The sequence below is a fragment of the Oryctolagus cuniculus genome, chromosome 9, assembly GCF_051225735.1.
Source record: "Oryctolagus cuniculus isolate XC-2025 breed Fujian yellow rabbit chromosome 9, ASM5122573v1, whole genome shotgun sequence".
In the NCBI taxonomy this organism is placed as follows: domain Eukaryota; kingdom Metazoa; phylum Chordata; class Mammalia; order Lagomorpha; family Leporidae; genus Oryctolagus; species Oryctolagus cuniculus.
This window is the reverse complement of record NC_142875.1, coordinates 254,713-268,656: the sequence shown is the minus strand read 5'-3', so window position 1 is coordinate 268,656 and position 13,944 is coordinate 254,713. Positions and strand designations below refer to the sequence as shown.

Genomic DNA, 13,944 nt, shown 5'->3' with positions numbered 1-13,944 from the left:
ACACAGGATCAGTATAGGGTCTAGGAGGGGTGGGCTGTGCACACAGGATCAGTGTAGAGTCTAGGAAGGGTCGGCTGTGCACACAGGATCAGTGTAGGGTCTAGGAGGGGTGGGCTGTGTACACAGGATCAGTGTAGGGTGGAGGAGGGGGCTGGGCTGTGCACTAGGATCAGTGTAGGGTCTAGGAAGGGGCTGGGCTGTGCACTAGGTTCAGTGTAGGGTGGAGGAGGGGGCTGGGCTGTGCACACAGGATCAGTGTAGGGTCTAGGAGGGGCTGGGCTGTGCACACAGGATCAGTGTAGGGTCTAGGAGGGCTGGGCTGTGCACACAGGATCAGTGTAGAGTCTAGGAAGGGTCGGCTGTGCACACAGGATCAGTGTAGGGTCTAGGAGGGGTGGGCTGTGTACACAGGATCAGTGTAGGGTCTAGGAGGGGCTGGGCTGTGCACACAGGATCAGTGTAGGGTCTAAGAGGGGCTGGGTTGTGCACACAGGATCAGTGTAGGGTCTAGGAGGGGCTGGGCTGTGCACACAGGATCAGTGTAGGGTCTAAGAGGGGCTGGGTTGTGCACACAGGATCAGTGTAGGGTCTAGGAGGGGTGGGCTGTGCACACAGGATCAGTGTAGGGTCTAGGAGGGGTGGGCTGTGCACACAGGATCAGTGTAGGGTCTAGGAGGGGTGGGCTGTGCACACAGGATCAGTGTAGGGTCTAGGAGGGGTGGGCTGTGCACACAGGATCAGTGTAGAGTCTAGGAGGGGTGGGCTGTGCACACAGGATCAGTGTAGTGTCTAGGAGGGGTGGGCTGTGCACACAGGATCAGTGCAGGGTCTAGGAGGGGGTGGGCTGTGCACACAGGATCAGTGTAGGGTCTAGGAGGGGCTGGGCTGTGCACACAGGATCAGTGTAGGGTCTAGGAGGGGCTGCGCTGTGCACACAGGATCAGTGTAGGGTCTAGGAGGGGTGGGCTGTGCACACAGGATCAGTGTAGGGTCTAGGAGGGGCTGAGCTGTGCACACAGGATCAGTGTAGGGTCTAGGAGGGGCTGAGCGGTGCACAAAGGATCAGTGTAGGGTCTAGGAGGGGTGGGCTGTGCACACAGGATCAGTGTAGGGTCTAGGAGGGGCTGAGCTGTGCACACAGGATCAGTGTAGGGTCTAGGAGGGGCTGGGCTGTGCACACAGGATCAGTGTAGGGTCTAGGAGGGGCTGGGCTGTGCACACAGGATCAGTGTAGGGTCTAGGAGGGGTGGGCTGTGCACACAGGATCAGTGTAGGGTCTAGGAGGGGTGGGCTGTGCACACAGGATCAGTGTAGGGTCTAGGAGGGGCTGGGCTGTGCACACAGGATCAGTGTAGGGTCTAGGAGGGGCTGGGCTGTGCACACAGGATCAGTGTAGGGTCTAGGAGGGGTGGGCTGTGCACACAGGATCAGTATAGGGTCTAGGAGGGGTGGGCTGTGCACACAGGATCAGTGTAGAGTCTAGGAAGGGTCGGCTGTGCACACAGGATCAGTGTAGGGTCTAGGAGGGGTGGGCTGTGTACACAGGATCAGTGTAGGGTGGAGGAGGGGGCTGGGCTGTGCACTAGGATCAGTGTAGGGTCTAGGAAGGGGCTGGGCTGTGCACTAGGTTCAGTGTAGGGTGGAGGAGGGGGCTGGGCTGTGCACACAGGATCAGTGTAGGGTCTAGGAGGGGCTGGGCTGTGCACACAGGATCAGTGTAGGGTCTAGGAGGGCTGGGCTGTGCACACAGGATCAGTGTAGAGTCTAGGAAGGGTCGGCTGTGCACACAGGATCAGTGTAGGGTCTAGGAGGGGTGGGCTGTGTACACAGGATCAGTGTAGGGTCTAGGAGGGGCTGGGCTGTGCACACAGGATCAGTGTAGGGTCTAAGAGGGGCTGGGTTGTGCACACAGGATCAGTGTAGGGTCTAGGAGGGGCTGGGCTGTGCACACAGGATCAGTGTAGGGTCTAAGAGGGGCTGGGTTGTGCACACAGGATCAGTGTAGGGTCTAGGAGGGGTGGGCTGTGCACACAGGATCAGTGTAGGGTCTAGGAGGGGTGGGCTGTGCACACAGGATCAGTGTAGGGTCTAGGAGGGGTGGGCTGTGCACACAGGATCAGTGTAGTGTCTAGGAGGGGTGGGCTGTGCACACAGGATCAGTGCAGGGTCTAGGAGGGGGTGGGCTGTGCACACAGGATCAGTGTAGGGTCCAGGAGGGGCTGGGCTGTGCACACAGGATCAGTGTAGGGTCTAGGAGGGGCTGGGCTGTGCACACAGGATCAGTGTAGGGTCTAGGAGGGGCTGGGCTGTGCACACAGGATTAGTGTACAGTTTGGAGGAGGGGTGGGCTGTGCACTAGGATCAGTGTAGGGTCTAGGAGGGGGCTGGGCTGTGCACACAGGATCACTGTAGGGTGTCAGGCGCAGTATGCCTTGTGAGGTTATGTGCAATGCAGCGACACTCACTGTTCCACTAGGGAGGGTGCCAATACCTATGGCAGTGGCCAGGGAGGGTCCTGCCCTAGGACCCCAGAGGGCACAGCCCAGCTGGCTTCTCAGTGGCCTCAGAAGCATGGGGTAAGTGTGTCTCGTTTGGATTGCTGAGGCAGCCCCAGGACACTGACACACCTTTCACAGGGATGGCACATGGGACTGCAGGGAGGGCAGAAAGTGGGTGTGCAATGGTGCCAACAGGAGAGAGGGCTTCACCCTGGGAATCCGACATTGCTGCTGGCGTCTCTCAGCAGCAGATCGCTCCAGCTCTGAGTTCCTCCTTGCCTTCCACAAGGGAGGCCACGGTCACTGCACTCCTTCCTATGTCCTGGCCAGGGCTAGCAGACGCAGTGTCTCTCACTGGAGCCACAGGAAGCGAGGCTGAGGGGTGGGGCCGCCTGCACCACACAGCACACGGGCCCTGGTGCGCCCCTCCCCTCTCTCCAGAGAGCCAGCTGGAGCCAGGGTGTCTTGCAGGAGCAGGAGCGGTTGTTAACAGCTTACATCAGGGCCTCAGGTCACAAGGCTGAAGTGGATGAAAGCAGCCTGCAGAGCCCAGCCCAAAGCCCGGCCCCTGGCTCAGGAGGTGGCTTTGCCCGGACGCTGGGTGCAGGGCTGGGGAGCAGCAGCCGGCAGCCCTCCTGACTGCCACCACAGCTGGGATGCCCGCTCAGCACAGGAAGCACAGAGGCTGGGGGGACGGCCGTGTGGCCGCGGGGATAGAATATCTCAGCTTTCAGGAGCTGGAGGTGTGGCGCCTATGTGACCGGGGGATCCCCGCTCTTTCCCTCTCCCTCACACCCCTGTTGCTGTCGGGGTCGGGCTCAGAGGAGGCTGCCAGGGCCCCTGGTCACCAAAGTGAGGGGCCCCAGCCCGCACCCCAACTGCCATGGTGCACAGGCCACTGCAGGGAGCCAGGAGGGAAGCAGGCAGCACCTCTGAGGCTGCACCAGGCAGGCCCTGGCTCTTCACCTGCAGGAGAGGGAGTACGGGGAGTACTGGTTCCTGCCGAGCTGGGCCAGTGCTGGCACTTGAGGGTCGCTGAGGAGCAGAGCCAACCCCAGGGCCATAGTCCGTGTCAAAGACATGCATGCGGGCACCCCTGGCTTCTGCAAGGCCAGTACCCAGGTCACAAGGACTGTGGGACCCCTCCTCAACGACAGGGCACCGCCAGAGCAGATCTGGGCAGGGTGACTGGGCGCAGCTTCTCTGGAGCCCCCTCCCAAAGCTGGGATTCACACTCTGGCCACGTGGGCTGGGCAAGTGGACATAGCAGTGAGAACCAGATCGGGTCCTTGGCCTCCAGAATCTGCACAAAATACACAACGGAACCACAAGGCTGCGTGGTGCTGAGGATTAGGCAGTGGGGGCAGGGCCAGTGCTCCTGCTTCAGAGCAGGACCCCTACCACGAAGAAATAAAGGGGAGTGGAGGAAAGACGTGGGGCGACAGAGGCAGGCAGGCTTGCCTGTCTGAGAAATCACAGGGGTCCCGGTCCAGAGTCTTGTGTAGGGCATGTGCACGTGCACATCCTGGGGGTGCACCGTCTTGTGCCTAAGTGGTGAGCGCATCCCTGCGTGCACACATGTGTGTAAGTGGTGTGTGCATCCCGGGGGTACGGTGGTAAGTGGTGTGTGCCCGTGTGTATCCTGAGGGTGCACAGCCTCACATCTAAGTAGCTTGTGCATGTGTGCATCCCTGGGTGCACACATGTGTGTAAGTGGTGTGTGCCTATGTACCTCCTGGTGTGCACAGTCTTGTGTAAGTGGTGTGTTCATGTGTGGTACACAGCCTTGCATGTAAGTGGTATGTGCATGTGTGCATCCCTGGGTACACAGTCGTGTGTAAGTGGCGTGTGGACATATGGTACACAGCCTCGTGTGCAAATGGCATGTGTGCGAGTGTATCCCAGGGGTGCACAGCCTCATACAGACAGTCTCAAGGGCCACACTGTGAGATGCTGAGCCTGCTGGCAGGTACACACACCCACCACACCCACCAGGCACCACGGCTGGACAGCTCTGCCTGTGGAGGGGCTGTGTTCCTGCTGTCTGACCCCTGCTGTCCCCTCATTTCTGACAAGGGAAGGGTCGCACCAGGTGCTGGTGTCTGCAGACACCCTGCCTCTGACCAGCATCTGCTTTGCTGAGGGCTTGAAGACCCAAAGACAAGGTCACCAGGGAGTTGCTGGGTGTGGAGCTCCGGCAGGTTTGTCAGGGAGTAGCCAGCCACTCTTCTAGAAGCCAGGTGCATTCTGCAGAGTGCATGGGACCTGGCTGTGTCTTACCGTGCAGCAAGCTTGTGGCAGACGACGCCTGTGTCTGTGATAACCTCACTCAGCCGCAGATCCAGGTGGACCTTGCCCTGCAAGGCACAAGGACAGAGTGTCACCAAGGGGACGCAGGACTGCTGTCTACCACCACCAGGACACAGCCTGCGGGGAGAGCTGAGTGGGCAAAGGCACTAAGAAGCTGCACCTAACCCCACAGGTGACCACATGGCCAGCCCACCAGACATCAACCCTGGCCCACAGGTCCCAGGTCTGTCGAAGGCAGGTCTGGTGCCAGAGGCGAGGGGCCCAGAGCACGAGAAACATCACTAGACACACGGCAGCCCTGGTGTGCCACGTGCTCTAGTAGCACACACGTGCTGTCTACACACCCAGGCCCTGTGAACAGGGGCCTGGGATCTCCAGGTGGCATGGCATGAAGGGGGGGCTCCCTAGGAGGGTCCTTGCACTCCCACATTCAGATCTACTCCAGTGAGGACAGGGGGTCTCAGAGTCCCACTCCTCGTGCATGGATGCTTCTAGAAGAAGGGGAGTGGATGGGGCGGAGCTGCAACCCTGGCCTGGTGACCCAATCTGTGTGCACTGGCACATGGCCACACCAGCCTGAAGATTCACAGGCTGTCAGCCTTCATGGGGCCGTTTTGGTGCACAGATTTACTGAGTGTGTGCTGTGGTCACATGTGGCCACACATGTTCACACATGTTCACACTGGCCTGGAGGTCCACTGCATGTGTGCCATGTCACACATGTTCACCCTGGCCTGGATGTTCACTGCATGTGTGCCATGTCACATGTGTTCACACTGGCCTGGATGTCCACTGCATGCATGCCATGTTCACATGTGGTCACACTGCCCTGGAGGTTCACTGTGTGTGCCATGTCACACGTGTTCACACTGGCCTGGATGTCTACTGGGTGTGCCATGTCACACGTGTTCATGCTGGCCTGGATGTCCACTGTGTGCCATGTCACACATGTTCACACTGGCTTGGAGGTCCACTGCATGCATGCCATGTTCACGTGTGGTCACACTGGCCTGGAGGTCCACCACATTTGTGGCGGGGCCACTGGTGGCCACGCTGGCCTGGAGAACTCAAGAGTGTGGAGGGTTGGACAAATCTATCCTGGAGGCTGGCAGGAGGTGGGGCAGGAAATGAAGGAGTCAGTTACTAATAACCACAGTGGGATATGACACCAGGTGTGCCCTATGTGTGTACAATGGGAAACGGCTTTTAACTAGAAAGCCAGGCTGAACTGGACACTCTACAAAGTCTTTTCTAATGTAAATCACCAGTATCTGCAGTGTATGTGTGTGTGTGTGGTGGTGTGGGGGGGTCCTATACATGCTGCCTTCTCTCAGAAGAGCCCAGGACACAGCTGGGAGGGAGAACAGAGCAGCCACAGGCCTCGGTGCCTTCGGCTGGGGCTCAGCTCTGAGCCGCTGCACCTTCCCACACAGGAGCGCCACAGGGCCTACACAAATCCTGCTCTAACTGACCGGCTCCCCGCGTCCAGCCCAGTAGCCACGCAGTTTCAAGAGGCACCTGCCATATTCCGGCCTGGACCCCAGGCCTGGGCTGGACCCTATGGAAGTGCACAGCACGTACGGCAGGGGCTCTGGGTGTCTGTGTCATGACAGGATCTGGAGGACGGCATCACTGGTACCCCTCGAACACAGAGGCCAGCTGGGGGAACGTTCCGAGCTCAGAGCTGAGCCCTGGAGCAAAGGAAACAGCCCCTTCCTCAGAAAATGAGTAGGCCACAGGGTCTGATGCTGATGCTGCAGGTGCCGGAGGCTAGTGTGGGGGGGTACGGCAGCCCCCAGCCCCACACAGCTGCTCTCACTAGAGCAAGGCACCTCCTGCCCTGCCGGCCTCTCTCTCGCAGCAAGGCCAACCTGCTCTGGCAGGACCAGGGGAGGAGCAAAGGGGTCACCAAGCTTGGACTTGATGGCCACTGCACCAGCCCTGCCTGCCCCAGGAGTCCGCACTGGATGCTTTCCTGACACTAGCCACACTCAGCTCAAGAACTGCAGAGACCTGCTGGGCTGGGCCAGGGCCACTCCCTGCCGGCCACGCCGGGGACTCCCCCTCACTGTGGGGCGGCCTGAACTCCAGGCAGGCACTCGTTAGAGGAACAAATGGCCTGTCTCTTGCAGACCCCGGAGGGCCACCCCCAACCACCCCATGACCTGAGAAGTATCTGTGGAGTCCTTGTGACATCTCTGGCCCTGAACTCCAGGCACAAAACTACAGGGCACGCACAGCCCACACAGCAGTGGCCATGGCTCCCTGTGGCACACCGGCCCCTACAGCTAGTGCTCGAGGCCCAGGGACTGAGGGAGGCCCAAGGCGGTGGTGGCCAAGAATGATTCCATGGGCAGGTCTGTGGCTGCCCGTACTGAGTGTGGCCAGAGAGTAATGCTTCGTAAACCATGCTCGGCACCGTTGGCACTGCCATCCTGAGGCAGATACGTCCTTGAAATTCAATCAGATCAGAGGCTCAGTCACACCCTAAAGCTGAGGCCTCCCCTGGCACGCTGTTTCAGAGCACTGGGCTGAGCCAGGCTGCTTGCTTCTGATCCAGCTCCCTGCTAACGCGCCCGGGAAGGCAGCGGAGGACAGCCCAAGTGCTTGGGTCCCTGCAACCACATGAGAGACCGGAGCGAGCTCCTGGCTCCTGGCTTCAGTCTCACTCATCCCTGATCATTTAGGCCATTTGGGGGTGAACCAGTGGATGGAGATCTCTCTGTGTCATTCTGCCTTTAAATTAGACTTTTTAAAAAAACCACACACACACACACAGACCAAAAAAGCAGGGTGTGTTTCTCTGACGTCACCAGTAAGACCCACAAGGCCATCCAGAGCCACCAGCTTCTGCAAAGCTATGGAAGTGCCAGGGAGACTGGATTTCCTGCCTGCCTCCTGCGTCTCCAACAGCCGTGCTAGGTCCTGGCTAGGGGCTCCTATCACTGGGGACAGTCGCTCCTCACCAGCAGGGCTTATGCCACCAGGATCTGCATGGTCTCCAGTGCTGGTGCGGGACGAACAGAACAAAGCTGTGCCATCCCCAGACAACCCCTCTCCCCCAGAAAGCACTCTCATAAACCTGCAGATCAGACGCTCACGCCAGTCTGCCAGTCATATGGACGCACAGCCATGGCCCAGGTTTCAGCAGTGCCTCTCACTGGCAAGCAACACTGCCTTGGCACAAACAGCCCAGACCAGGAGCCCCACCTGCTCTCCAGCACACACGTGGCCCCTGCCCCAAGTTGTGGACCCATCTGTCTGCCCAGCTCCAAGAACTCCAGGTTCCCTTGGAAGAAACCAAGCCCTGGGCTCTCCTGCCTGTGAGGGGCTTAGACAGGCAGCTGCTGGTGGCCTCTACACAACTCAGGACCCCCTTCCCACCCACGCCCACCATCAGCCCAGGACGCATGGAGGATGGGTAAGTGTCCTTGCATCTGTTTTGGTCTAAGATGGGAACTCTCATTTGATGGGTCTTCTGCTCTTAGTAAGGTGAACGATGACATCGAGACGTTTACAGAGCAGCTGGACTGACAGCCACAACCTAAACATCTAGCTTGGGAAACCAGAAAAAGAGCACATTATATCCAAAATAAGCAAGACAAGGAATAATAAAAACTGGTCAAAAATCAATGAAATTGGAAACAGGAAATTAATAGGGTAAATCAAACCCAGAAGCAGGTTCTCTGAAAAGGTCATGCTGACCACAAACAGAGACACAAGCCCCTGACATCAGAAACCAAGGCCACTGACCACAGGCAGCCTGCCCACTCCCTGCTGTAAGGGTGGGTCGGAGACTCCAGGCCTGGGCGGCCCAGCTCCACCCTCCCTGCTCCTCCTGCGAACACAAAACTGCTGCAACACAAGGAATCCTTGCCCACACAGGAGGGTCCCAGGCTGGTTGTGTGCAGGCCTGGGGGCTGCACACTCTGCTCTGGGACCCAGGCCTTCCAAGATGACAGCAGAAAGGGAACCAGCTTGGGGGAGGGAAAGAGCCCAGCCCACACCTGTCTCCCAGGTTCTTTAAATTCTCAGCAAGATTGACGTGTCCGGGCCCTGGTTCTAGACGATGTTCAGGAAACAGAATCCAGGACTAGTTCTGGGGGACAGCAAAGGGCAGCTGGGGAAGGTGCCCTGTCCCTGACACCAGGCCTCCTGTACGCTGCTCCCCACGGAAGAAACCAGGTCCCCTGTACGCTGCTCCCCATGGAAGAAACCAGGGCCTGTGTATGCTGCTCCCCATAGAAGAAACCAGGCCCCGTATACTGCTCCCCACCGAGGAAACCGGCGGTCTGGGCTCTGGGAAGTGGCCCACCATGCCCCTACCTAGGTGCTGGCTGAGGGCAGCTACATGGGGAGGAGAGGGCCTGCAAGGTCTGGGGCACCAGGTCCTGCCCAGGGAGCTGAGGTGACAGACAAGGGTCCAGGCCCAGTGAGCATGTTGTATAGGCAGTGAGCCCAGGAACCCACAGCAGTCTGTGCAGCTCAGATCCTGCTCTGCCTCAACAGCCAAGGGCCTCCAGAGGCAGTGAGAGGCTGGAGGTTGGAGATCCGTGCTGGCCCCGGGGCCTCACCTTCTCCCAGCTTCCATTTCCCTCTATGCTCACTATAAGGCTGTTCCAATCACACACGATCAACAATGATGAAGACCAAGGGAGGACACACAATACACATGGCAATGCTCACCTCTGACCACAGATCAACATGGCTGCACACACCTCTGACCACAGATCAACACGGCCACGTACACCTCTGACCACAGATCAACAAGGCCACGTACACCTCTGACCACAGATCAACATGGCCGTGTACAGCTCTGACCACAGATCAACATGGCTGCACACACCTCTGACCACAGATCAACACGGCCGTGTACAGCTCTCACCAAAGATCAACACAGCTGTGTACACCTCACACACAGTCAACACAGCTGTGTACAGCTCACACACAGATCAACACGGCCACGTACACCTCACACACAGGTCAACACAGCCGTGTACAGCTCTGACCACAGATCAACACAGCTGTGAACAGCTCTGACCACAGATCAACACAGCTGTGTACAGCTCTGACCACAGATCAACACAGCTGTGTACAGCTCACACACAGTCAACACAGCTGTGTACAGCTCACACACAGATCAACGCGGCCACATACACCTCATACAGTCAACACAGCCGTGTACAGCTCTGACCACAGATCAACATGGCCGCACACACCTCTGACCATAGATCAACATGGCCATGTACACCTCTGACCACAGATCAACACAGCTACGTACAGCTCTCACCACAGATCAACACAGCCGTGCACACCTCACACACAGATCAACACGGCCGTGTACAGCTCTGACCACAGATCAACACAGCTATGTACACCTCACACACAGATCAACATGGCCGTGTATAGCTCTGACCACAGATCAACATGGCTGCACACACCTCTGACCACAGATCAACATGGCCGTGTACAGCTCTGACCACAGATCAACACGGCCGCGTACAGCTCTGACTACAGATCAACACAGCCGTGTACACCTCACACACAGGTCAACACGGCCATGTACACCTCACACACAGGTTAACACGGCCGTGTACAGCTCTGACCACAGATCAACACAGCTGTGTACACCTCACACACAGGTCAACACGGCCACGTACACCTCACACACAGGTCAACATGGCCGTGTACCCCTCTGCATACAGAACAACACGGCCACATAGACCTCCGAGTACAGAGCAGCACAGGTCCAGATCAACACAGCAGCACACTTCTGAGTACAAAATACTGCATCTACACTAGTTTTTCTCCCAGTGAGATCTCCCAGTGAGGGCCAAGAGCCCACACCTCATCTTGCGTCACAGTGGCATCTGTGCAGTGCGCACCCTGGTCTACAGCGCTGCCGGGCTCTCACCTGCACTTCTGAGTCAGCGTCCACGTGCTGCAGCTGGAACCACGTGTCCCTGTTGTGGTACTTCTGCAGGTCCTCCTTCTGGATGGCCACTTTCCCTGCAACACACAAGGTGGAGGGCCCTTCAGAGAGAGCGGCCCCTGCCCCTGCCCCCTTGCAGCGGTGTCCAGATGCTCAGAGTAGGTGCCCAGGGGCAGGGCTGGCCAGGGCAGCCACCCCACGTTTACCCAGGGAACCCGACGCATGCAGACTTCACTGTGATGGCCCAGACGCCACAGCCTTTGCAAAGCACAGCTCACCACCTTTCCTGGAACTGCAGTCACCAACCTGCCAGTTCCCGGCTGGGAGGCACAGCTGGATGCTCTCCTGTCCCCGCCCCGGCGTCCCCTGAGGCACTGCGGCCAGAGCACTGGGGAAGGATGAGGGCTCCACCAGGTGCCCACACAGCACAGTGCTCAAGACCCAGGCGGACAAGGGATGGGGGTGAACCCTGAGGGCAGGCGTGGTCACAGCTGCTGTGCACCACAAGGTCATCCGCACAGCCACATGTCCCCTGACATGTGCTCACACGAGCTCAGCTCAGAACACACGAGTGCATGTCTCTTCAGCCTACACAGTGTGTGCATGGGCATGTGCACACACGTGTGCAGGTGCACGTGTGTTCCTGTGGGCACCAGGACAAGCCACCTCCTCCCTCCTTGGCATGTGGGTCCAGAGTGAATAGGCACCTGGTGGGGATGGAGGAGGACAGACCTTGTTCTCACCAGAGACACCAGTGACACCAGGAGACTTCCTGATCCAGCCTGGGCCTCGAGTTCTCATCGGGGCTGTGATGGTGCTGCCTGGATTTTCCCATTTGTTACTTTCTCCTGTGGGTGTGATGCCTGTCGGGGCTATCTCAGAAGAGGGCAGCAGGGGCCAGCACTATGCACTAGTAGGTAAAAACACTGCCTGCAACACCAGTATCCCATATGGTCGCCAGGTGGTGTCCCAGCTGCTCCACTTCCAATCCAGCTCCCTGCTAATGGCCTGGGAGAGCAGTAGAGGACGGCCTGAGTGTCTGGGCCCCTGCACACAGTTGGAAGACCCAAATGAAGCTCCTATCTTTGGCCTGGCCAGAGCCCCAGCCACTGCAGCCTTCTGGGGAGTGAACCAGCAGATGGAAGATCTCTGTCTCTCTCCCTTTCTCTCTGTAACTCTGACTTTCAAATAAATAAATATGTCTTACAGAAAAGAGAAGCAAGCCAGGTAGCACTGAATGTGGGAGCCAGTTAGCAGAGGGAAGACATGGTGACAAACAAGGCATCACAGGATCCTGAGCCTGCCCCGTCTCCTCATATGCAGCCAAGGGTGAGGCTAGGACAGGACAATGGCATGAAACGGGAGGACACATGTCACCACCCTGAATCTACAAGAAATGCAAAGAGAACCGAAGCCACAGGACACGACGTCAATATGTAAAAACGAATTCCATTCGTAGCAGAAGCATTGACAGTGAAAGCGGAAATGGAAGCAAAGGCAGGGCTGTCCGCAGAATCCAGCTCTGTGCTCACGGCTTTGGGGTGCAACTTAAAATCCCTTCCTGCTCCTTCAAAACACATGGGACCACATTTCCTTACCCCTGCCAAACACATGAACACCCCAACTGTGGCGCAGGGCAGGTGTGAGTGCATGGTGACAGGGCGGGCAGAGTACGCGGTGACAGGGCAGGCGTGAGTGTGCGGTGACAGGACGGGCAGAGTGTGCAGCGACAGGGCAGGTGTGAGTGCGCGGTGACAGGGCAGGTGTGAGTGCTCAGTGACAGGGCAGGTGTGAGTGCTCGGTGACAGGGCAGGTGTGAGTGCCTGGTGACAGGGCAGGTGTGAGTGCTCAGTGACAGGGCAGGTGTGAGTGCTCAGTGACAGGACGGGCAGAGTGCTCAGTGACAGGGCAGGTGTGAGTGCGCGGTGACAGGGCAGGTGTGAGTGCATGGCGACAGGACGGGCAGAGTGCGTGGTGACAGGGCAGGTGTGAGTGTGTGGTGACAGGGCAGGTGTGAGTGTGCGGCGACAGGACGGGCAGAGTGCTCAGTGACAGAGCAGACAGAGTGGGTGGTGACAGGGCAGGTGTGAGTGCATGGTGACAGGGCAGGTGTGAGTGCATGGCGACAGGACGGGCAGAGTGCGTGGTGACAGGACGGGCAGAGTCCTCAGTGACAGGGCAGGTGTGAGTGCGCGGTGACAGGGCAGGTGTGAGTGCATGGCAACAGGACGGGCAGAGTGCGTGGTGACAGGGCAGGTGTGAGTGTGTGGTGACAGGGCAGGTGTGAGTGTGCGGCGACAGGACGGGCAGAGTGCTCAGTGACAGAGCAGACAGAGTGGGTGGTGACAGGGCAGGTGTGAGTGTGTGGTGACAGGGCAGGCATGAGTGTGCGGCGACAGGGCAGGTGTGAGTGCGCGGCGACAGGGCAGGCATGAGTGTGCGGCGACAGGACGGGCAGAGTGCTCAGTGACAGAGCAGACAGAGTGCGCGGCGACAGGGCAGGTGTGAGTGCGCGGTGACAGGACGGGCAGAGTGTGCAGTGACAGGGCAGGTGTGAGTGCGCAGTGACACAGCAGGTGTGAGTGCTCAGTGACAGGGCGGGCAGAGTGCATGGTGACAGGGCGGGCAGAGTGTGCAGCGACAGGGCAGGCGTGAGTGCGCGGTGACAGGGCAGGTGTGAGTGCATGGTGACAGGGCAGGCGTGAGTGTGCAGCGACAGGGCGGGCAGAGTGCATGGCGACAGGGCAGGTGTGAGTGCTCAGTGACAGGGCAGGTGTGAGTGCGCGGTGACAGGGCAGGTGTGAGTGCGCGGTGACAGGGCAGGTGTGAGTGCATGGCGACAGAGCGGGCAGAGTGCATGGCGACAGGACGGGCAGAGTGCGTGGTGACAGGGCAGGTGTGAGTGTGTGGTGACAGGGCAGGTGTGAGTGCGCGGTGACAGGGCAGGTGTGAGTGTGCAGCGACAGGGCAGGCAGAGTGCATGGTGACAGGGCGGGCAGAGTGCATGGTGACAGGGCAGGTGTGAGTGTGTGGTGACAGGGCGGGCAGAGTGCTCAGTGACAGGGCAGGTGTGAGTGTGCAGCGACAGGGCGGGCAGAGTGCATGGTGACAGGGCGGGCAGAGTGCATGGTGACAGGGCAGGTGTGAGTGCGTGGCGACAGGGCGGGTAGAGTGCATGGTGACAAAGCAGGTGTGAGTGCGTGG

The 13,944-nt window shown here is 58.9% G+C and overlaps 1 protein-coding gene across 4 annotated transcripts in view; it reads right to left on the bottom strand.

Annotated features, from left to right (window-relative positions):
- RASA3 (RAS p21 protein activator 3) overlaps window positions 1-13,944 on the bottom strand; it is a 122,698-nt gene that overhangs the window by 42,982 nt on the left and 65,772 nt on the right. For all 4 annotated transcript variants that reach the window (XR_016212641.1, XM_070048522.2, XM_070048524.2 and 1 more), the window contains 2 exons: window positions 10,723-10,817; window positions 4,779-4,855 (listed from right to left, as the gene is read on the bottom strand). Coding sequence is in view for 1 of the 4 variants with exons in the window: in XM_070048522.2 (XP_069904623.1) it covers window positions 4,779-4,855; window positions 10,723-10,817 (172 nt within the window). In the remaining 3 variants the exon portion in view is untranslated. The remainder of the gene's footprint in view (window positions 1-4,778; window positions 4,856-10,722; window positions 10,818-13,944) is intronic.